Source organism: Schistocerca serialis, chromosome 6 (genome assembly GCF_023864345.2).
Source record: "Schistocerca serialis cubense isolate TAMUIC-IGC-003099 chromosome 6, iqSchSeri2.2, whole genome shotgun sequence".
NCBI classification, from domain to species: Eukaryota; Metazoa; Arthropoda; class Insecta; order Orthoptera; family Acrididae; genus Schistocerca; species Schistocerca serialis.
The window spans coordinates 528,531,650-528,556,456 of NC_064643.1; the positions used below are offsets into that span (position 1 = coordinate 528,531,650).

Below are 24,807 nucleotides of genomic sequence, written 5' to 3' on the forward strand. Positions count from 1 at the left end.
GTTATTCTTTGTGTTTTACTATGCCTGTTAATATATATCGATAAAATCAACATTTCAGTAGACTAATTTGGAACCAATCTACTGAATGGACATGCACAATTCCACTTCAAAAATAATTCTGTTTGTAACAGGAAACAAATTGATAACCTCCGTTGACATTGGGTGTTATGTGAAAGACATGATGAGCAGTATTTGTTTAAGGTGATTCCAGCTACACACTACAAAAATAAAATTTCAACCATCTGATAAAACCCCAGGGAAAAAGGACCTGACAACATTAATTTTATGTCCACAAATTTCTCTCCAAGGTTTGCACAGCAGTGTATATACAGATATGTATCGTCTGAGTTTGCTGCCTTTCCTGTTGTGAACTAGAATATAATAACAGAGCTTGTTTTTGTTCTAATGTGCATGATAATGTTTCAGTCAGTCAGCATGTAATAGGTAATTGTCAGCATCTCTAAGTCTCTAGTTGGTATCATTCAGTCCTGGTTTACTTGTTGTCAGTAAAAAGTTCACATCAAGATATACTTACTTTCTGTGTATCAAATGTCATGTTTACATCATACATTTATGAATCAGTATGTGAGGGAATGTATATGTCCATCATATTCATGTGTGGTAAGGGAAAGGCAACCACTCACCTATACTGATCAATGCGTTTTGTTTTAGGGCACAAAAACAACTAGGGTCATACAGGCTCAGAAATCAACAAATAAAGCATTGTGACACATAACAGAAAATGGCATTCACACTATCTTTTGTGCACTAGCTCTTTTTCCAGCAATAGTATAACTATCCACACAGACAACCACAAAGTCACCCAAATGTACACTCCCAAAGGCACCCATGGGAGTGTATGTTTGCGTGTCCATGTGGTTGTGTGTGTGATTACATATACTAATGCTGGAAAAAGAGCTATTACTCAATAGCTAGTGTGAATGCTATTTTCTATTACATGTTACTGAACTCCATGCACCAATCAGTTTTCCCTTATTCTACATACTGCTTCATCCAGGAATGTCCACTATTGTTATTCATATTCATATGTCTCTGATTTAATGTGCTGGCAATGAAATGTGAGACTGTGTTAATAGATGTAGTTTACTGATCTAGTTTAAGCACTGAGACTTCTGGTTGTTAAAAAGCTCATCATCATACAAGTAAATTTGTGTTTCCATAAATGTGAAGGGATTGAAAAGCATGTGTTGCAGTGTAGTGAGTGTTCCTTAATGTACACCAATCCAACCCGTTAATAGCAGCAGCATGATCTGGTAAGTTACGAGGTGTTCTGCATTCAAATTAACAAAAAACTGAAGATACACACATATTATTACAGTTTTTGTCTGCAAATTATCTGATTATCTAGGTTATATGAAAAAAAATCCTCTTGCTAGCAACATACAAGTGATGCAGATATTTATAAATTAGCCTATATCCTTCTAACACACAGATAATTTAATAATGTACCTTTGGTACTAATCAAGATGGTCATGTAATGTTAACCAAGCAGAAGAAGCTAAATGTAACTACTTAGTATAATTGATAAATAAATTGCTTATTTTTTTAATAGTGATTTTTATGTTAATTTCATTAGGTTTGTTTATAGCCTGAATAAGTGCAAATAGAGAACAGCAGTTTTCTGGCAGTTAAAATAGTCTACAGAGTAAGATCCTGGGTGCTACTTCTTCATACCAGTGAATATATTGTGGCCAGTTTTCTGACAGTTAACACAGTCTACAGAGTAAGATCCTGACTGCTACTTCTTTATACCAGTGTATATATTGTGGTTCTTGTAGTTTCCCTGGCATAACAAGTATTCCATTAGGTTTCAATATGGCAGCTGGATGATGTCAACATCTTGTCATAATAAAGGGTCATTCAAACAGCACACCAGTTTTGAATCCCGTATTATATTTTTGTTTGTCGGTTGATCATCTTGTTGTGTATAATTTTAGTTTCTGTAAACATTCTGATTGTTGCTCCAGTCAAAATTTCTCACATTTCTTCATTTTGTGTCTAATCATCGAGCAGTTTACTATTGCACAGTGTGTGCTAATAAATGAAAATATTTTATGAGAATGAAGAAATTTAATGCAGCAACTGTGAGATATCTTCATGCAGTTCTTGATTGCAATGTAGCATTGAATGAATCAACAGTTTGGATAATTATTATAATGTTCAATGGGACAGGTTCAACATTAAGGCTTCTGAGCAGCCTTGTTCTGACCAATCTGTGCAAAATATTGCCATGATTTGTGAGTGTGGAGTTTATTGGTGTCCTGAAGAACATTACATAAGAATGATTGGGTGGATAAATGAGTGCACACACTTTCACTCCTTGTTTCTCTTTGGACTGATTGTCTGAAATAATGCTGAAAGGAGCAACATATATTTCATCTGTAAAACAAGCTTTGAGAATGTCACATATAGTCAGTAAATGAACACTTAGTAGACTCTACAGTGCTGGTATCCAGTCAATTGTGTCTGGTGCTGGTGTTGCAAGTCCTCTCTCTGAATCACATTTCAAAGAAGAATATACAATTTCTCTTCATGCAAATTCTTAAAATTAAATTTTTCAATGAAATATGATACAAATTTTTAGATTAGCAAATTCCAAGCAAAGAGTGCACAAAACTCTTATGCAAAGTTGGTATGTGGAAACATTCTTCCTCACATTATGTTATTATATTCCTGGAAAAATGGAACTAAGTTTTTAAACAAAGCAACTTATCATTTTAAGGTTTATGAATATTTTTGTATTTTTGTAGGCTGACATTATTGAGCATTGTCCAGTATCACTGAAATACTTGTTATTTACCTCTCACCACTCCACTTTGTTTGACATCTTTTTGGTGCATTTCCAAAGCTTCTTCATAGAGAGGGAAGTTAGGCTGGACTCCATAGAAAGCTGCAAATATCTGCCGCCACTTGCATGCTGGCAAGCTTGCTGAGGTATCATGACCATAGCCATTGTCTGCCACATTTTGTTTTTTAGATACAATTAATTCCTGCAAAGAGAAGCTGTTATTAATATAAGGTATTCTTTCCCGGCATGGAGGATATAAATACACACACCAAAAAAAGTTTTGCATCACCCCGGTTCCCAGAGCTCCAGAAGATAGATGTTGACTGTGGATGTTTTATCACAGACACAGTCCCTTTGACTGTTCAGAAAAGTCACTAAACCCACCCAAAGATGTAAACAACCAAGCATGAGTAGCACCTATTTGACAGAGGGGTTCCGACAGACGAGCACTTCCAGTCATTCCACCAGGAAGGAGGTACATGGCTCACGTTGTCTGCAGTTCAACCATGCCTAGACGGTCAATACTGCGGTTCAATCGCATCCGCATTCTTACTTAAGCCAGGAAGGGCTCTCAACAAGGGAAGTGTCCAGGCGTCTTGGAGTGAACCAAAGTGATGTTGTTCGGACATGGAGGAGATACAGAGAGACAGGAACTGTCGATGACCTGTCTTGCTTAGGCCGCCCAAGGCCAGCTACTGCAGTGGATAACTGTTACCTATGGATTAAGGCTCAGAGGAACCCTAACAGCAATGCCACCATGTTGAATAATGCTTTTTGTGCAGCAATAGGACGTCATGTTACAATTCCAACTGTGCGCAATAGGCTGCATGATGTGCAACTTCACTCCCAACATCCATGGAAAGGTCCATCTTTGCAACCATGACACCATGCAGATGGTACATATGGGCCCAAAAACATGCTGAATGGACCGCTCAGGATTGGCATGATGTTCTCTTCACCAATGAGTGTCACATATGCCTTCAACCAGACAATCGCCGGAGACGCGTTAGGACGCAACCCAGTAAGGCTGAATGCCTTAGACACACTGTCCATGAGTCCAGCAAGATAGAGGTTCCCTGCTGTTTTGAGGTGGCATTATGTGGGGCCGACGTATGCCACTGGTGGTCGTGGAAGGCACTGTAATGGCTGTATGATACGTGAAAGCCATTCTCCGACTGATAGTGCAACCATATCGGCAGCACATTCATCTTCATGGATGACAATTCACACCCCTATCATGCACATCTTGTGAATGACTTCTTTTAGGATAACAATATTGCTTGACTAGAGTGGCCAGCATGTTCTCCAGACATGAACCCTATCAAACATGCCTGGGATACATTGAAAACGGCTGTTTATGGATGACATGACCCACCAACCACTCTGAGGGATCTACGCCAAATCGTCATTGAGGTGTGGGACAATCTGGGCCAAAAGTGCCTTGATGAACTTGTGGATAGTATGCCACAACAAATACAGGCATGCATCAACGCAAGACGACGTGCTACTGGGTATTAGAGGTACCAGTGTGTACAGCAATCTGGACCACCACCTCTGACGGTCTTGCTGTAAGGTGGTACAAGATGCAATGTGTGGTTTTCATGAGCAATAAAGAGGGCAGAAATGATGGTTATGTTGATCTCTATTCCAGTTTTCTGTACAGGTTCCAGAACTCTTGGAACAGAGGTGATGCAAAACTTTTTTTTGATGTGTGTACAAAACAAAGCAAATAACTGGAACTCAAGCACATACTGTGTTTTGAGAAAAATAAACTGTCATCACTGTACTATGATAACTGAACACAGACAGGTTGAAATGTTATTACAACAGCCTGACTTCAACTGAAACTGGTAAATAACCGCATTTATAAGTATCTGACAAGCTGGAGAATTTTAATGCATTGTATGCAATCAACCTGTCCACCAAGGAAATTCTATTTTGTGTGTTATTGTCACTTCTCTCACCTTGTATCACTGAAAAGAAGAATTGTCTCGGCTAAATCAATATGCGTAAATACACAAGATATTAAAGAAAGAAACAATTCTTAAAAACATGACTACAAAACAGAAGTTATTATCCAAGAAATGATTACCTGAAAAAATAAAATTCACATTAAGTATTAATTAAATAGTTGTACTTAGATGCTGCAGTATAAAGGGACATAAATGAAGCATTTATGAACCATTTTTTCTACTCCTGTCTGTTTTATGTATTTTGTGAATTTTACGTCCTTTTGATTTAATTTCAGTAGTAAAATATAAATGTATATAATATATCCCTCATAATGTGGTCGCATGTAATATCTCATAAATATTGCATTACATGAAAAAATACTTTTGAGTGGAGATGGAAAATAAAGCAGCAGGTATTTTGCTGCACAGTTGATAACTGTAACAGTCTGAGTGATTAAAACACCTATAGGTTATTTCAATGGAACAAGGTGCTTCTTTTCAAAAATATTCCAGAGCTTGTGGCACAAGGACTAAATAATCTAAAATATAAAAAGGTTAGCAGTAAAATTGTTTTCAAAGTAATTTGGAAGGTGTTTTAAAATCTCTGGTTTGACTGAGGTACTGTTGTTTGCTGCTGGAGGTGAACATATGGCCCGACACTGTGAATAAATAACCAGGTATTCAGCTTTTGTTTGGTTATAAATCAACAGGCGTTAGAGAAACAGATATAAAAATCATTTATGATATGAGTATCACCCACTATTTTTATCACGCAGAGGACAAATAAAAAATAAAGGCTGATAATCATATGTAGTGAAACATACAGTTGCTGTGCTACAGTGAATTTTATTTATATTATCATGCAGTTTCTGTCCAATACATTTCAATGAATTTATGGAAACACTGAGATCTTTGAGAGGTCAAAACCTCTCTGACATCCCACGCGAAGGATCTTTGGAAGAGACTGGCAGTATGTTCTTGGCATTCTAACTGCGTGGAAGGTCTGTAAATTTGCTCTATATACTAAATAATTCATGTATTAGCATGCTGTATATCATTTGGTAGTGGTTCTAGTACACCATAGTACCCTTCTTCAACATTGGTGACCCTGTATTTTCCTCTGAATATACAACATATTCAATCAGATAACAATGTGACAATGTGGCTGACACATTCTACTGCAACCGCCACACCCATGCTGGATTACATCAGCAATGTGTGTGTTGGTGCATGAAGAACAGTCATTTTTGTGCTAATCACATAGTGAAAACTGAGAGTGTTGTTAATCTCCTCAATGATCACATGGAGAGCAAACAATAACAACTATGACTCCTTTAGCCCTAACATCATACATAGAAAGCGGATTTCAGAACAGTATGAAGTTAAGTGTAGCTTTTGTTGATCTGTCGTCAGCATATGACACTGTGTGTCTCCAGGGTCTTATGCTTAAGTTCAAGAGACACATACCTAGTTCAAAACCGGCAACCTTAATGAACAACATGCTGACGAACCGGTCTTTCAAAGTGAGCATCGGCCACAGCTCCAGCAGATCGTGTAAAATAAAAAAATGGCCTTCCTCAAGGATCTGTGTTGGCTCCAATCCTTTATAATTTGTATATTAGCGACTTGCCAAATACAGTCAGCAGGAAATTTTGCTACGCCGATGATTTGGCACTAGTTGTACAAACTAAAACACTTGGGGAAGGAGCGAACGTACTCACAGAAGACCTGGAGTCCTTGAATTCCTATTATAAAAAATGGCGACTCTGCCCTAACCCAACCAAGAACGGAGGTGTGTGCTTTCCACTTGAACAAAAAAATGGCCCACCAGGAACTGAATGTGAACTTCTGTGACCAAAGAGTCAAACACAACTTCAACCCCAAATACCTTGTCATAACACTAGACCGCTCCCTGACTTACAAAAAACGTCTAGAAAACGTAAGCCAAAAGCTAAAGAGTCGCAACAACATCGTGATAAAATTGGCTGGCTCGACTTGGGGAGCTCAAGCATCCACCTTACGCACTGCCACAATAGCCCTGGTATATCCTGTTGCCGAATATTGCTCTGCTGTCTGGCACTAGAGCACTCATACTAAGAAAATCGACGTCCAGTTGAACGAGTGTATGAGGATAATAACGGGTACTATTAAATCTACCCCAGTCCCTTCGCTGCATACTCTAAACAATATCCCACCCCCACAATTGAGAAGGCAAGAAACAGCAGCAAGAGAGTGGTCAGAAATTCAAGACTCAGATTACCCACAGAATCTACCAATCCATGATGTTTTGAACGAAATACCATCGACCCGCTTGAAGTCACGGAAGCCTATATGGGTTAATAGACAAGAACATCAACCTGACATCAAGGAGTAATGGCGGCACTTTTGGAATGATTCTGGAATTAATAAACAAGGTATCCAAGATCCTACTCTGGAATTACCGGGCTTTGACCTGAAGAGATGTACCTGGACTAAATTAAACCATATCAGAACGGGCAATGCAAGATGCAATGCATATAAGTACAAGCAGGGTCTATGCGACTCACGAGCCTGTGACTGTGGAGCACCAGAACAGAACGTCTGCCATATTATTGAGGAATGCCTCTTAAGAAGATACGCTGGACCTGTCTCTGAGGTTATATATGTGAAACCCTCTGCTTTGGATTGGCTGTGCAATCTAGATATTGAGCTTTGAATATATGAATGAGTTTCTAGTCAGGCTTGCCAAGCTTTTAACGTGTAGTTATTTCGTCTTGAGTGTTTGTAGTTAATCCTTCTGTGCTATTGCTTGTTTTTTTACACATGTACTATTTACACATTGTTTTGTTTTATACGTTTCGTTTACATATTGTTGTACTTATATAAAATATTGTCGCTGTATTGCCATACGCAAAATAAAATAAAATAAATAACTATGAATCCTAACAATGGACTACTTAGCTAACGTCAAGATGAATGCACTGATAGACAGTGGTTTGAATCAGTTTAATACACAGCATGCGTCACACTTAAATCATGTGCCTTCCATGTCCTCCATTCTGCGTGCTGGATATGAGCACCCGCACTCTGTATCAATAATGTGTTGAATGAACAATAGAACAATAGGCAGCTAACTCACCATGTGCAGCATGCTTATTTCAGAGTGCCCTTTATAACATTCACTTGGACAATGTGACAAATCAGCAAACCATCCAGTGCAGTTCATGTACCTGTATCTTAGCACCCACATCTACTGCACTGTGCTTGAATTACAAACCATCGCATCCCATTAGCAGCCAACTGTTTGTGTATAATGGACCACCAACAGCCGCATTACACTATGCAACAATTCCACTGCAGCTCAAACCTAACGCCTTAGTACCCTACTTCCAGAATAAATTCTTCCACCTGTCATAGATGTGTTGAAAGGAGTTGCCACATCTATCTCAAGGCATATACTCACACTGTGCACTTGTTCAAGTACAGCAGCCTACATCCACAATGGTCCACAGGCAGGACAAATGGATTGTTACCCTGTCTGCAAGTTGTGATGCCTCTAACTAGTGGTAAAATTAATTACACTGATATACACTTAACAACAAATATTTGTCACAAGTAGTGCACTGAAACTTTAGATTTCTTAGTGATGTATAAAGATTCCATGAACTACAGTGTAAAGGAAAAGCGCCATCTTATCTCTCTCTCTTATTGCTTGTCATTCTGAACTTCCTGCTTAGCTCTTGTTGTCTTACGCTCATTGCTCTGTATGCCATTTGATATATAGAGGCTTGCTGCTTTTTTATGTAAGTTGAATTACCATTAAATAATAACTATCAGTGATGAGTTTTAAATAATTATTTTTTCTTTGAACAGAAATCTTTTTTTCTGCTTGTCATTTATGTAAATGTGGCCAATGCTTTGTACGGGTGGAGGCTCATGTGGTATTTTAATTTAATTCCAGAAGTAGTTTAAAATTAGATTTCTTTCATTTCTTGCATTCTGTTGTACCCAATTTGCATTTTAAAGTTATTTATGAAGTTTGATTTTCAATTAACGCAGCATGGTCAGCTTTGATTGTTGAAAAATTATCTTTATGTAAAACCACACTAGCAGAAGCTTGCATTAACTCTGGGTTGACCCTGATAAAGTAATGTTTCAGAATTAAAAGAATTTTCAATTTATTTCGAATCAGAAATAACGATATTTAATACCCATACCAAAAATAATTTTTAGCAGCACTAAAATACACTGAAGAGCCAAAGAAACTGGCGCACCTACCTAATATAATGTAGGGCCCTCGTGAGCAGGCAGAAATGCCACAACACGACGTAGAATGGACTCTACTGATTCTGAAGTAGTGCTGGAGGGAACTGACACCATGAATCCTGCAGTGCTGTCCATAAATCCGTAAGAGTAGGTGGCGGTGTAGATCTCTTCTGAACAGCACATTGCAATGCATCTCAGATGTGCTCAATAGTGTTCATGTCAGGGGAGGTTTATGGTCAGCAGAAATGTTTAAATTCAAAAGAGTGCTCCTGGAGCCACTCTGTAGCAACATTGGATGTGTGGGGTGTTGCATTGTCCTGCTACAATTGCTCAAGTACGTTGGAATACACAATGGACATGAATGGATACAGGTTATCAGACAGGATGCTTACATACATATCGCCTGTCAGAGTTGTATCTAGACGTATCAGGGGTCCCACTCCAACTGCAAATGCCAACATCACAGAGCCTCCACCAGCTTGAACAGTCCCCTGCTGACATGCAGGGTTTATTGATTCATGAGGTTGCCTCCATATGCGTACACATCTACCTGCTCGATACAATTTGAACGAGACTCGTCCAACCAGGCAACATTATTTTCAGTCATCAAAAGTCCAATGTGGGTGTTGCCAGGCCCCGGGTGAGGTGTAAAGCTTTGTGTCATGCAGTCATCAAGGGCACACGAGTGGGGCTTTGGCTCTGAAAGCCCATATCGATGATGTTTTGTTGAATGGTTCACACGCTGACACATGCTGATGGCCCAGTATTGAAATCTGCAGCAATCTGTGGAAGAGTTGTGGCACGCTGAACGATTCTGTTCAGTCTAGTTGATTCTGTTCTTGCAGGCTTTTTTTCCAGCCACAGCATTGTTGGAGATTTGATGTTTTATGAGAGTCCTGATATTCACAGTACACTTATGAAATGGTTGTACGTGAAAACCCCCACTTCATCGCTACCTCGGAGATACTGTGTCCCATTGCTCGTGCGCCGACTATAACACCACGTTCAAACTCACTTAGATCTTGATAATCTGCCATTGTAGCAGCAGTAACGGATCTAACAACTGCGCCAGACACTCGTTTTATATAGGCATTGCCCACCACATAGTCGTATTCTGCCTGTTTACATATTTCTGTATTTGAATACGCATGCCTGTACCAGTTTCTTTGGCGCTTCAATGTAGGTCAATGTTCTCGGAATAATAATTCCTAACCTCACGATGTTTTCACTTTACGTAAAGGATATATTTGAAACGCAGTTTCCCTAAGTAAATGTAGGAAGAGAATTTCGTAATATTAAAGGGTATTTATTCTTGATTCCCCATTAATTGTTTAGAGAGATATTTTATCGATTTCCTGTAATAAATGCACTCATGTCATAAGAAAACACTGGTAGGGTCTAGTTGAAATTGTCAATTGTGCCAGGACTGTTTCAGATTGTAGAGCATTATATATGTAGTAATTGAACAATTTTGTAATTTTCGTGTATTTTCTTTTTCATACACGCCTAAAACCAATCTGGAAGCCAAATGGATAGTAGTACTTTAGTTGAAGATTGATGAGTTTCCTGGAACTGACTATGCTTGGCTCGTAAAAGGTAAGGAAATCGATCTTGGAATATCATATTTCAGTGCACCGTATTTCAGAGAGTGGAAATATATGATTCTAATTTCGTATTAATAGTGGAAAAAAGTGTTGAATAATTGGTTAATAAGTTCTGAAATACGACGCGTGAACAAGATGGCGAACGGTGATAGCAATTTGTTTCACGAACATGGCAACTAACGCACAATAATTTCTCGTGCTAAAAGCCATTTTCGTGAGTTGAAATTTCATAAAATATCAATGTTAAATAATTGTGTGTGAAGTTTCAGAGTAATTATGCAGTGATTACGGCTATGGGAAAGTTTGGCAAACACGTGAACATGTCTTTATCTGGTGAAAGGGATCACGATTGAGTTGTAGACGAAGCAATTCACGAGAATTTAGAACAAGATATTTCCGTTCGAGAAAGCGTTCGTAGCGTAATTAATCGACCTGGAACCGAAATGGGCGCTCAGGATAAGGCATTAAGTCCCCCTGTAGTAGGCCCCTTTGAAAAATTTATTTCCTAGGATTCAGGGGCATGTGAGTAAGTACGCGAACCAGCAATTTGAACGAAAACATTTTCTGAGAACCAGACAGAACAAATTGATAGTAGTTTGAAAACATTTTCTGAAAAGCAGATAGAATAGGCCAAAGTACATGATGAGCAGAATAGAGGGCAATCCCAGCTTGATGAGCTAAGACAACAATTTGGTCAATTAGCTCCTAGTATAGAAAACATACATTTCTAGACACTTGTTCATTAGACTTTATTTGTCCTTATCTCTCCAGGGCTCATCTCCCTCAGTTTGTTCAAATTGTTCACAATCACATGGCAAAATTATGACATTAATGTATTATAAACTGTGTGTGGAAGACTAAATTAAATCAGTTAAATACACTGATGACTCAAAACTTAACGAGCACTACTCATTGTGAAACTGGAAGTGGGCGTTTTTATCAGCAAGGAAAGCAGAGCAAAAACGAACAGGGAGACATTCTAGCAATGATAGTGGCCACAAATGGAGAAATCTACTGACAAAGGACAGATTGTTATGACTCAGTGCCTGGTAATGAGCATCTTGGAAATGGTGAAGCTGGTCAGCTGTCCGTGTGCTAATGTCACATGCATCTTTGGAAAGTGGTTGATGGATGGTGAAACTGGGAGACAAAATGTTGGACGCCCATACCTCGCTGCAAAACATGGAGGATGGAGTCTTGCCACTCTGTAAAAGCACAATAGGCAGATCTGATGAAAGAGAATAATGATGGTGCAGGCACAAGCGTTTTGGAACATGTCATTCACTGCTCATTGTTGAATATGGAACTCAGCAGCAGATGACTCAATGTGCTCCTGTGTTGACCCAACGACATCACTAATTACAACTGCAGTAGACCATCAAGAGTAGACTCATCATCAATTGAAGCGTCTACATCTACGTCTACATTTATACTCCGCAAGCCACCCAACGGTGTGTGGCGGAGGGCACTTTTCGTGCCACTGTCATTACCTCCCTTTTCTGATCCAGTCGCGCATGGTTCGCGGGAAGAACGACTGCCGGAAAGCCTCCGTGCGCGCTCGAATCTCTCTAATTTTACATTCGTGATCTCCCCGGGAGGTATAAGTAGGGGGAAGCAATATATTCGATACCTCATCCAGAAACGCACCCTCTCGAAACCTGGACAGCAAGCTACAACGCGATGCAGAGCGCCTCTCTTGCAGAGTCTGCCACTTGAGTTTGCTAAACATCTCCGTAACGCTATCACGGTTACCAAATAACCCTGTGACGAAACGCGCCGCTCTTCTTCGGATCTTCTCTATCTCCTATGTCAACCCCAGGGCCGGCCTTAGCCATCCAGGTGCCCCGGGCGAGTCGTCCAGTTGGCGCCCTTTATTGTATAAATAGCGAACCTGGCAGTGCTTTGCAACACGGTATTTGACTGTTTTCTAGAAATCGTCTTAAGTGGTTAATGGCGTCATCTTATGATCATAACATGGTTTTCTCCATCGTAAATTTGAGTATTTTATTTTTTTAAATGGAAATGAAATCAAAATAATCTGAAAGCCCGCTAAGACGCTCCATGTGAGTCTTGTGTAGCCTGTGACGTCAGTCCAGCATGCTGCTGTCGCTGCCGTAACAGTCAGTATAGCAGTGATATATTGTTTGGGCATTCACGTTTTGGGAAATTGTCTAAAAATATTGCGTAGTACTGCACTGTGCATCTACAACAACTCCAGAAAATTGTTTTTGCGCGTTCCAAACAAAGAAAAGATGCGTAAAATGTGGTTGAAACAGGCTCGTATATCCCAAATATTTCTTTTCTTTTCTGAAGCACCCCTGTACTAAAGCGAACAAAACAAAACAAAAATTATTCAAATTGGTCAAGCCATTTCTTTGTTTTGGTGAGACTAACACACAACAATTGATTTTTATATATAGGAGGTAATATGTATAACGAAAAAACACTAATTTTGAATTGGGTACCATATTTTTATTGAATTTAATATAACTGTAAGCCATAAACCTATATTTTCTGTCAGTCATCTGAACACAAAACATACTACGCCTAATGAAAAACAATTATAAACGACTAAAATTTTACTTTTCTCGCTTTTCTGTCGGCAAAGTCTCTGATCAGATTAGCAAAGTCCAAGTTTTCGGCAACTTCATTTTCAATGGACAGTGAGGCCAAACTGGTTAGTCTTGTTTGAGACATTGTAGACCGCAAGTACGTTTTTATCAACTTCAGTTTGGAAAAACTGCGTTCGCCGCTTGCGACAGTCACTGGTATTGTTAGCAAAATACGTAACGTTATCCAGATGTTGGGATATAACTCTTGAAGATTATGCTTTTTTATGAAGTTTAAGGCTTCAATAGGCGTTGCCTGGCTGTCTTCGAGATAGTGTTGCAGGCCTAAAATTTCGTCGCACAGCAAATTTCCATCAATATCTGACTTCATGTTGACAGTTAACTTTTCTTGTAATTTAGAACAGCATTGTATTAGTTCTTCTTTATTTTGATTTTTTTAATGTCAAACAAGAAACTCCACGTCGCAGAAAATTCTTGCATCTGTTCAAATCTTTCTTTCATGGATATGTGCACGGTGTCCAACAGTGCATTGAAAAACTCTACTTTAAACTTCTTTTTTGGGTCAGTTATTTGATCACCAACAGCCTCTTCACCCGGCCTGCGTTTAATACGTCTTAATCGCATTTGTGGTTTAAATAATGGCTGCGTATCAAGATCCGAAGCCAGTTCAGTTGCTGTTACAATAGCTTGTTCGAAACCTGTTTGTCTATATGTTTCCAAATAAGAGCAACATTTGTCAAGGATTCCCATAAATTCGACAAAGTTGATTGTGGGTGACTGACTTGCTTTACTCACAACGTTAATTTGAAACAGAACATCATACCATGTCACGAGAGAAACAATGAAGCTGAAGTCTTTTAATTGTCCTCCTAGTGTTGTCGCTTCGTGTGACACCGCAGCATCGCTTTGTTCAGTAGCATCGGCCAAGGAAACCAAAGCGTCATGCATTTCGCATAATTGATAACGAACCGCTTTGACGCTATCAATTCGAGCTTCCCAGCGTGTGTCACTTACATTTTTCAGGGTGTATATCTTCAAATGGTAGGTCAAAATTTTCCATCTATTTACCGATCCAGCAAATAGATTAAACATTTTTTGTAACATTCCGAACAGTGTCACGGATTTTACTGATGATTTTGCCGCATCACACAATACCAAATTATAACTATGGCATCCACATGGCACAAAAAAAGCTAGTGGATTTAACTTCTTAATTCTGTTCTGGACGCCTTTATTTTTCCCCTTCATGTTCGCGCCGTTATCGTAGCCCTGTCCTCTGCAGTCATTAATGTTAAGGTCAAGACCACTCAATGTTTTTAAAATGCTTTCTGTGAGGCCTTCACCGGTTGTATCATCTATTTGCAGACATGAGATGAAATGTTCTTTTACACTTACGCCATCCTCTGTTATGTCGGCGCATCTTAAAGTTATCGAAAGTTGTTCTATGTGGCTTATATCTGGAGTACAGTCAGCTATGATTGCATAATACTTTGAACCCTTTATGCGGGATACGATTGTAGACATAACGTGTGATGCCATGAGTTCTATTAATTCATTTTGTATATTTTTGCCGCAATAATGGTCAGCCAAATCACCATTCAATGCCAGTCTGACGTGCTCTTCCATGATTGGATCAAACTTTGCCAATAACTGTACAAGACCTAAGAATTTTCCATTATTTGGGGTAAATATTTATCTGATAACCCTCTGAATGCCATATTATTTTCAGCCAAATACAAAGTAATGTGCATCAATCTTTGAAGCACATTGCTCCATCGTAAACTTTCTTTAGAAATTAGCTTTTGTTCTTCCTTGTCAATAGTTAATCCAGCTTTAAACCTGATTTCAGCTTCAGTCCATTGAGTAAATGCTTTTTTGTGGTTAGGACTATTTTCATGCAGTTTCAGAGCTTCACTTAAATGTTTCCAATTTCTGAAACCCACAGTGGTAGTCAAATTAGTAGTTGATTTTAAATCAAACAGTCGACAACAAAAGCAAAAGACACTGTCGTTTGATACAGAATAAACTAGCCACCGTCGTCTGATAGTTTCTTCGTTTGATAGCTTTCTTGTGTAATGAGTTGAAGAGAAATGACGCCCATTTTCATCCTTTGGAAAGTTATTTACACATACTTGTGAGGGTCCACATATTATAATGCGATCTATATCTCTAGCATTAAGTACTTTTGGCCACGTACCTACATCAGAAACATTGTATTCTTTTATTGCAAGAACGTTGATACTTTCATCGACCACAGATTTCATGTGTTGATTTTGACTTGGAGAAATATCAGAGGATTCATGCAAAGATGTACTGCGCTGGTCAATTTGATCACCTTCAATAGGTGATTGTATATTTTTTGTGTATAATTGTTCACAGTCTGAAGAAATATTTGCTGACACATGGACTTTTGATTCAATATCTGAAGTATTTGGCTTAGAATTTCCTTTAAGGTACTTATAAATATTCATGTGCTTTTTAGTTTCTTCAAGAACTTTTTCTTTTTCAGCTTTTCTTTTCCGATTTCCTGAACCAGAAAGCTTTTTTTTAATCATTTCCTTCTCTTCTGGCATGATTTAATAATTTGACAGATTAGTGCTTGGACACTGCTCTATTTCGCGACCACAATATTCGATCTATAACAAATAAAGAAATTCACCTGTCAGTAGACGTAACTAGAAAAAAACCTGAACTGAAAGATAAAAATGTTTTTCGCACTTACCAGAAAATTAAAATGTTGACACAGTCACGACACTCGTTTCACTCACAATTATTCAGCCACGAAAACATGACCGCTGCCTCCGACTCTTACTGACAATTACTGACATGCGGGTGCAAATCGTAGCGCTGCCAACACATGCAGTCTAACAAACATTGTGTGGCGCTGTATTATTTCAGTGAGTTGGGGGAGAATTCTCTATGAATGCAGTGCACGCATTGCATGATCTATTAATTAATGTACATGAGTCATTAAGTCACAAATATTCGATATAAATACATTCGTATTAATTAAATCATAATGTAATGTATATTTCACAGTCTGTATTTTCTTTTATTTGGAGCGACCGGTAGTTTCTGTTGTAAACGAGAGATGGTGCGGCTGCATGGGCTCTTCCTTGTTGCAGTTCTTGAAACAAATAAGAGAGGCGCTTTGGTAGAGCCCGTGCTAGCCCGCGTCAAACATGGATGGTTGCAGACAATACGAAGATTGCATTCAGCATGATTTCTCTCCTGCTACCCCGAATTCATCGCGCATTCGTGAGATTAGCGACGTATGTTGAATGAGACTGAATAATATTTTAGTTTCGCGAAATGGGTGATTGTAAATTGTAATTTTTTTTTTACATGCGTTTAGTACGTGGCGCCCCTTGGGCCCCGGCGCCCTGGGCGACCGCCCGAGTCGCCCCACCCTAAAGCTGGCGCTGGTCAACCCGACCTGGTACGGATGCCACACTGATGAGCAATACTCAAGTATAGGTCGAACGAGTGTTTTGTTAGCCACCTCCTTTGTTGATGGACTACATTTTCTAAGGACTCTCCCAAAGAATCTCAACCTGGCACCCGCCTTACCAACAATTAGTTTTATATGATCATTCCGCTTCAAATCGTTCCGCACGCATACTCCCAGATATTTTACAGAAGTAACCGCTACCAGTGTTTGTTTCGCTATCATATAATCATACAATAAAGGATCCTTCTTTCTATGCATTCGCAATGCATTACATTTTTCTATGTTTGGAGTCAGTTGCCACTCCCTGCACCAAGCGCCTATCCGCTGCAGATCTTCCTGCATTTCGCTGCAATTTTCTAATGCTGCAATTTCTCTGTATACTACAGCATCACCCGCGAAAAGCCGCATGGAACTTTCGACACTATCTACTAGGCCATTTATACAGGGCGTTTCAAAAAGAAAGAGCAGATTTCAAACATTTATTTCTCAAAAACTACAAATGATAGAAACACAATTCCAACGGTCCTTCACTCAATATGAGTACCAAATGTTACACAACAAATATCAAAACTGTACCTCAATATGAGCACCATTTGTTACACGACAAATATCAAACCGGTATCTCATTTCTTGCCACACACGACGCAACTGGTCTTTAGTTACCGAATTCACGGCCGCAACAATTCGATGTCGTACCTCTTGAAGGGTAGCGGGCATAGGTGGGACATAAACACAGTCCTTTATGTACCCCCACAAATAAAAATCGCAGGGAGTAAGGTCTGGTGACCTGGGAGGCCACAGACGATGACATTGATCTTGTGCTCCTGCTCTTCCAATCCACCGTCCTGGAATGGTGTTATTTAGGTACCGTCGTACAGGTTCAGAGAAGTGTGGTGGGGCGCCATCTTGCATGAAGATGAAGTGATTTGAATCTTCCTGAAGTTGAGGAAATAGCCAGTTTTCTAACATGTCCAGGTAAATGGTTCCTGTGATAGTTTTCTCCATGAAAAAGAAAGGTCCATAAACTTTGTTTACCGAAATTGCACAAAAGACGTTAACCTTTGGTGAGTCTCTTTCATGTTGAATAACGTCCCTCGGAGTTTCACTCGCCCAAATTCGTACGTTATGCCGATTAACTTTACCAGAAATGTGAAACGTTGATTCATCTGAAAAAATTAATCGTTCGGCAAAATTGTCCTCTTCCATGTCCTGTAGAATTGCAGTTGAAAATTCGAACCTTTTGTTGTGGTCGTCAGGACGCAATGCTTGCAATAACTGCAGTTTGTACGGCTTCATGTGCAGACGGTTACTCAGAACGCGCCATACCGTTGTTTTAGACATGTTTAGTTCGTGACTTGCCCGTGCCGTGGATTTTCTAGGGCTCCTTTCGTAAGCTGCACGGACACGCTCGACATTTTCATCCGATGTGCGTGGACGACCCGTGCTTTTTCGCTTGCAGATGCAACCATCTTCTACGAATCTGTGATGCCACTCATAAATTTGCTTATGACGAGGCGGCTGTTTGTTGAATTGACGGCGGAATGCACGTTGCACACCAACAATGGACTCTAACTTTGCAAATTGCAGCACACAAAATGATCGTTCCTGTGGTGTCGTCGCCATTTTCCTACAAACAAACGCCAGCGCCACTGCGGATTTGCATGGAACTTCTGCGCGGACCATTGAAAAACTTTGAACCTTTCTCTGACAAGAAACGTTTGAATTGTGTTTCTATCATTTGTAGTTTTTGAGAAATAAATGTTTGAAATCTGCTCTTTCTTTTTGAAACGCCCTGTATATATATTGTGAAAAGCAATGGTCCGGTAACACTCCCCTGTGGCACGCCAGAGGTTACGTTAACGTCTGTAGACGTCTCTCCATTGAGAACAACATGCTGTGTTCTGTTTGCTAAAAACTCTTCAATCCAGCCACACAGCTGGTCTGATATTCCGTAGGCTCTCACTTTGTTTACTTTGTTTATCAGGCGACAGTGCGGAACTGTATCGAACGCCTTCCGGAAGTCAAGGAAAATGGCATCTACCTGGAAGCCTGTATCTAATATTTTCTGGGTCTCATGAACAAATAAAGCGAGTTGGGTCTCACACGATCGCTGTTTCCGGAATCCATGTTGATTCCTACAGAATAGATTCTTGGTTTCCAGAAATGACATGATACGCGAGCAAAAAACTTGTTCTAAAATTCTGCAACAGATCGATGTCAGAGATATAGGTCTATAGTTTTGCGCATCTGCTCGACGACTCTTCTTGAAGACTGGGACTACCTGTGCTCTTTTCCAATCATTTGGAACCTTCCATTCCTCTAGAGACTTGCGGTACGCGGCTGTTAGAAGGGGGGCAAGTTCTTTCGCGTCCTCTGTGTAAAATCGAATTGGTATCCCGTCAGATCCAGTGGACTTTCCTCTGTTGAGTGATTTCACTTGATTTTCTATTCCTTGGACAGCCATTTTTTCGTTTGTGCGAGGATTTAGAGAAAGAACTACAGTGCGGTCTTCCTCTGTGAAACAGCTTTGGAAAAAGGTGTTTGGTATTTCAGCTTTACGCGTGTCATCCTCTGTTTCAATGTCATCATCATCCCAGAGTGTCTGGATATGCTGTTTCGAGCCACTTACTGATTTAACGTAAGACCAGAACTTCCTAGGATTTTCTGTCAAGTCGGTACATAGAATTTTACTTTCGAATTCACTGAACGCTTCACGCATAGCCCTCCTCACGCTAACTTTGACATCGTTTAGCTTCTGTTTGTTTGAGAAGTTTTGGCTGCGTTTAAACTTGCAGTGACCGAGCGAGGTGGCGCAGTGGTTAGCCACTGGACTCGCATTCGGGAGGACGACGGTTCAATCCCGCGTCCGGCCATCCTGATTTAGGTTTTCCGTGATTTCCCTAAATCACTCCAGGCAAATTCCGGGATGGTTCCTCTGAAAGGGCACGGCCGGCTTCCTTCCCCGTCCTTCCGTAATCCGATGAGACCGATGACCTCGCTGTCTGGTCTCCTTCCCTAAACAAGCAACCAACCAACCAACCAAACTTGCAGTGAAGCTCTCTTTGCTTTCGCCTAGGTGAATGAATCCCGTTTCTTGTTACATCAGTTCGATAATTGTGTACAGATATGCCATCATCCGGGCGAATGGCTGCTGGAGACGTGCACAGTGGCAAGGACGCAGGCTACTTAGGGCAATAATATATTATGGAGGACGTTCACATGGGCTTGTATGGGACCTGTTGTAGTAACAGAAGACACCATGAGAGCTGTGGACTATATAAACAATATTTCAGATCTCCTGCATTCCTTCAGGCTCGACACTTTCCCAACGGCGATGGCACCAGCAGGATAACTATCTGACTAGAATCATGCCACAATGTTTTGAGCAGCATGACAGTGAACTCCTACTGACGCCTTGGCCACCAATCTCGCCTGATCTGTGCCAGATGGAACACATCTAGGATGCTATCTCCGCACCCACAAACCTGTAATTTACTGCCTGACCTGTGCATAGACATTTCATCACATACCTCCAGAAACCTTGCAAGAAGTGGTCGAATTCATGCCATTTAGAATCTTTGCACTATTCCATTCCAAAGGTGACCAACAGGCAGTTAAGCAGCTGGTCATAATAACGGGTGATAAAAAAGTCAGTATAAATTTGAAAACTGAATAAATCACGGAATAATGTAGATAGAGAGGTACAAATTGACACACATGCTTGGAGTGACATGGGGTTTTATTAGAACCAAGAAAACACAAACGTTCAAAAAATGTCCGACAGATGGCGCTTCATCTGATCAGAATAGCAATAATTAGCATAACAAAGTAAGACAAAGCAAAGATGATGTTCTCTACAGGAAATGCTCAATATGTCCACCATCATTCCTCAACAATAGCTGTAGTCGAGGAATAATGTTGTGAACAGCACTGTAAAGCATGTCCGGAGTTATGGTGAGGCACTGGCGTCGGATGTTGTCTTTGAGCATCCCTAGAGATGTCGGTCGATCACGATACACTTGCGACTTCAGGTAACCCAAAAGCCAATAATCGCACGGACTGAGGTCTGGGGACCTGGAAGGCCAAGCTTGACGAAAGTGGCGGCTGAGCACACGATCATCACCAAACGACGCGCGCAGGAGATCTTTCACGCGTATAGCAATACTTAGTATATTTTTTTTTTGTTCTAATGAAACCCCATGTCATTCCAAGCATGTGTGTCAATTTTTACCTCTCTATCTACATTATTCCGTGGTTTTTGATCACCCGGTACACAGACAAAAAAAAAATCGCAACACCAAGAAGGACATAAACGAAAGTTGGTAGGTGTGTTTCTACATTTGAAAGATGATGTCTATTCATATTTAGCGCCAGTCGCATCAGAGTGGCCCTAGTAGCGCCACTATGAAGATGCAAGTCAGGTTTGCTTTAAATACAGTCTGTAACAGTCGTGAGCGTTAGTTACCTTTGAGATTGGACGTGGTGGGTCGATGTTAGTCAAGAATGACTTTAAGGCGATAAAGACGCCACTATCAACACCTCACTGAATTTGAACGAGGTCGTATAATAGGACTATGCGAAGCTGGTTGTTCCTTCTGCGATATTGCAGAAAGAATTAGCAGGAATGTAGCGACTGTACCTGACGGCTGGCAGCGGTGGCAACGAGAATGTACGGTCGTGAGAAGACAGTTTTCCGGACAGCCACGTGGCACTACCGAGAGGGAGGACTATCGTGTTTAGCGTGTGACTCTGGCACATCTTACTGCATCTGCTGCAGCAATTTGAGCAGCAATTGGCATCTCAATGACACAACGAACTGTCACCACTCGGTTACTTCCAGGACACCTCCGAGCCATATGCTCTGCAGCGTGCATTCCACTTACCCCAAACCACTACCATTTGCGACTTCAGTGGCATCAAGCAAGAACTCATTGGAGGGCAGGGTGGAGGTCTGTTGGGTTTTCTGATGAAAGCTTTTTCCACCTCGGGGCCAGTGATGGCTGCGTGTTGGTTAGGAGGAGGCCAGTTGAGGGCCTGCAACCAACGTGTCTGTGTGCTAAACACACTGGTCCTACACCTGGAGTTATGGTGTAGGGTCGATTCTGTATGACAGCAGTAGAACTCTCGTTGTTATACTACGCACCTCAACTGCAAAATTGTACGTCAATCTGGTGATTCGATCTGTTGCGCTGCCATTCACGAACAGCATTCCAGGGGGTTTTCCAACAGGATAACGCTCGCCGACATACCGTTGTTGTAATCCAACATGCTCTACATGCTCTGACTTGCTCGATCACGAGATCTGTCTGCAATCGAGCACATACGGGGTATCATCGGATGAGAGCTCCAGCGTAATTCACAATCAGCATTAACCGACCCTATATTGACCGACGCAGTGGAACAGGCACGTTAGTATGCTTGCATTCAATATTCTGTCGTTTACACCGGTTATTAATGTAACAGCATTTCACATTTGCAATAGCTTATCTCGCACTTACATTAATTTGCGATCTTGCAATGTTAATCACTGAAATATGTTATCTCGACAAATGTATTCCTGAAATTTCATTACTGTACATTAATTCTTCTTCCTCTTTTTCCGTTTGGGTCATCTAAGGACCACGCGCCAGTTTCAGTGCTTCTTCGCTTGTTCTTCTTTCTTCTTCCTCCAGTACTCTTTCACCTTCTCATTATGTATCCTTTTTCTCTCCTCAGACCATTTTGAACCCTGTCTTCTCCCTCTTGCCTTGGAATCCTTCCATTTTTAACACTTTCTGGGTAAAAATATGTATTTCTGTTGCATCTTTTTCACTTATGTTGTTTCTTTCCAAATCTTCCCTAACTCTTGTTGACTCTTTCTCCCAAAGATATATAAAAATGTCTTTGGCTAATCTGTTGCCATTCGTTCTGTACAAATGGCCAAAAAATAGCAGTTATGTTTTCTATGTTGCGGTATCTTCTTCCCACTTCTTAATTTGCATACCTCTGCATTTTTTAGCGGTCCGAGTATTTTCCGAATGATTCTTCTTCTAGGACATGAAGTTTGTGTAATTTGTAATTCGATTCTAAGCATTCACTTGCTTAAAGACGTTCTGGTTTTACCACTGTGTTGTAGCGCTTTATTTTAGAATTTTTCGACAGAGACCTTTTGTTGTAAATGTTTCTGTTATACCATTTGCTCTGTCCATCTTTCTACACTGAATTTTTCTTAGTCGTTTTCTTGAATCATTTCTCCCAAATATTTCAATTTATTAACCCTCTTTATCAGTCCAGCATCTGTTACTAGGATTTCTGGACCATTTTTTAAGTTTGTCGTAGATACTGTTTTCTCTACAGAAAGTCTTAAACCTGCTTTGTTGGCTATTTTTTCTACGAGATTGATTGGTATTTATGCATTTGTTAGGTTTTTTTTTTTAGAAAGAATGTCAAACTCATCCGCAAATGCTAGACACTGAATTTCACTAAGTTTGTTCTTAGTCGCTAATCTTACTGGTTACAACTTATGTTCATTTAGTTTACGTTTCCATTCTCCTACTGTTTTCTCCAGGACGTAGCTGAAGGGGAGTGGGGACTGGCTGTCACCTTGCCTCACACCTATTACACTACTGGCCATTAAAATTGCTACACCAAGAAGAAATGCAGATGATAAACGGGTATTCATTGGACAGATATATTATACTAGAACTGACATGTGATTACATTTTCACGCAATTTGGGTGCATAGATCCTGAGAAATCAGTACCCAGAACAACCATCTCTGGCCGTAATAACGGCCATGATATGCCTGGGAATTGAGTCAAACAGAGCTTGGATGGCGTGTACACGTACAGCTGCCCATTCAGCTTCAACACGATACCCCAGTTCATCAAGAGTAGTGACTGGAGTATTGTGACGAGCCAGTTGCTCGGCCACAATTGACCAGACGTTTTCAATTGGTGAGAGATCTGGAGAATGTGCTGACCAGGGCAGCAGTCGAACATTTTCTGTATCCAGAAAGGCCCGTACAGGACATGCAACATGCGGTCGTGCATTATCCTGCTGAAATGTAGGGTTTCGCAGGGATCGAATGAAGAGTGGAGCTACGGATCGTAACACATCTGAAATGTAACGTCCACTGTTCAAAGTGCCGTCAATGCGAACAAGAGGTGACCGAGACGTGTAACCAATGGCACTCCATACAGTCAGGCTGGGTGATACGCCAGTATGGCGATGACGAATACACGCTTCCAATGTCCATTCACCGCGATGTCGCCAAACAAGGATGCGACCATCATGATGTTGTAAACAGAACCTGGATTCATCCGAAAAAATGACGTTTTGCCATTCGTGCACCCAGGTTCGTCGTTGAGTACACTATCGCAGGCACTCCTGTCTGTGATGCATCGTCAAGGGTAACAGCAGCCATGGTCTCCGAGCTGATAGTCCATGCTGCTGCAAACGTCGTCGAACTGTTCGTGCAGATGGTTGTTGTCTTGCAAACGTCCCCATCTGTTGACTCAGGGATCGAGACGTGGCTGCACGATCCGCTACAGCCATGCGGATAAGATTCCTGTCATCTCGATTGCTAGTGGTACGAGGCCGTTGGGATGTAGCACGGCGTTCCGTATTACCCTCCTGAACCCACCGATTCAATATTCTGCTAACAGTCATTGGATCTCGACGAACGCGAGCAGCGTGTCGCGATACGATAAACCGCAATCGCGATAGGCTACAATCCGACCTTTATCAAATTAGGAAACGTGATGGTACGCATTTCTCCTCCTTACACGAGACATCACAACAACGTTTCACCAGGCAACGCCGTTCAACTGCTGTTTGTGTATGCGAAATCGGTTGGAAACTTTCCTCATGTGTAGGTGTCACCACCGGCGCCAACCTTGTTTAAATCTCTGAAAAGCTAATCATTTGCATATCACAGCATGTTCTTCCTGTCGGTTAAATTTCGCGTCTGTAGCACGTCATCTTCGTGGTGTAGCAATTTTAATGGCCAGTAGTGTATTATTTTCAATGCCTTAGATATTTCACCCCGAAACTTTGGTGCCTGTGTGCGTTTTACGAATAAGGTTTACTTCTTTGGATTTAATACCAAATTCCTGGAGCTCTTTAGCTTGTGTTGCCCTATCATTAATTATTTTTGGCGTTGCGATTTTTCTCCGTCAATCTATTTTGGCACATC

General features: G+C 40.6%; 1 protein-coding gene across 1 annotated transcript in view; it reads right to left on the reverse strand.

Annotated features, from left to right (window-relative positions):
* The window catches only part of LOC126484041 (uncharacterized), a 124,963-nt gene that overhangs the window by 33,923 nt on the left and 66,233 nt on the right, over window positions 1-24,807 (reverse strand). Inside the window, exon 4 of the mRNA XM_050107377.1 lies at window positions 2,822-3,011. Within this exon, the coding sequence (XP_049963334.1) occupies window positions 2,822-3,011 (190 nt within the window). The remainder of the gene's footprint in view (window positions 1-2,821; window positions 3,012-24,807) is intronic.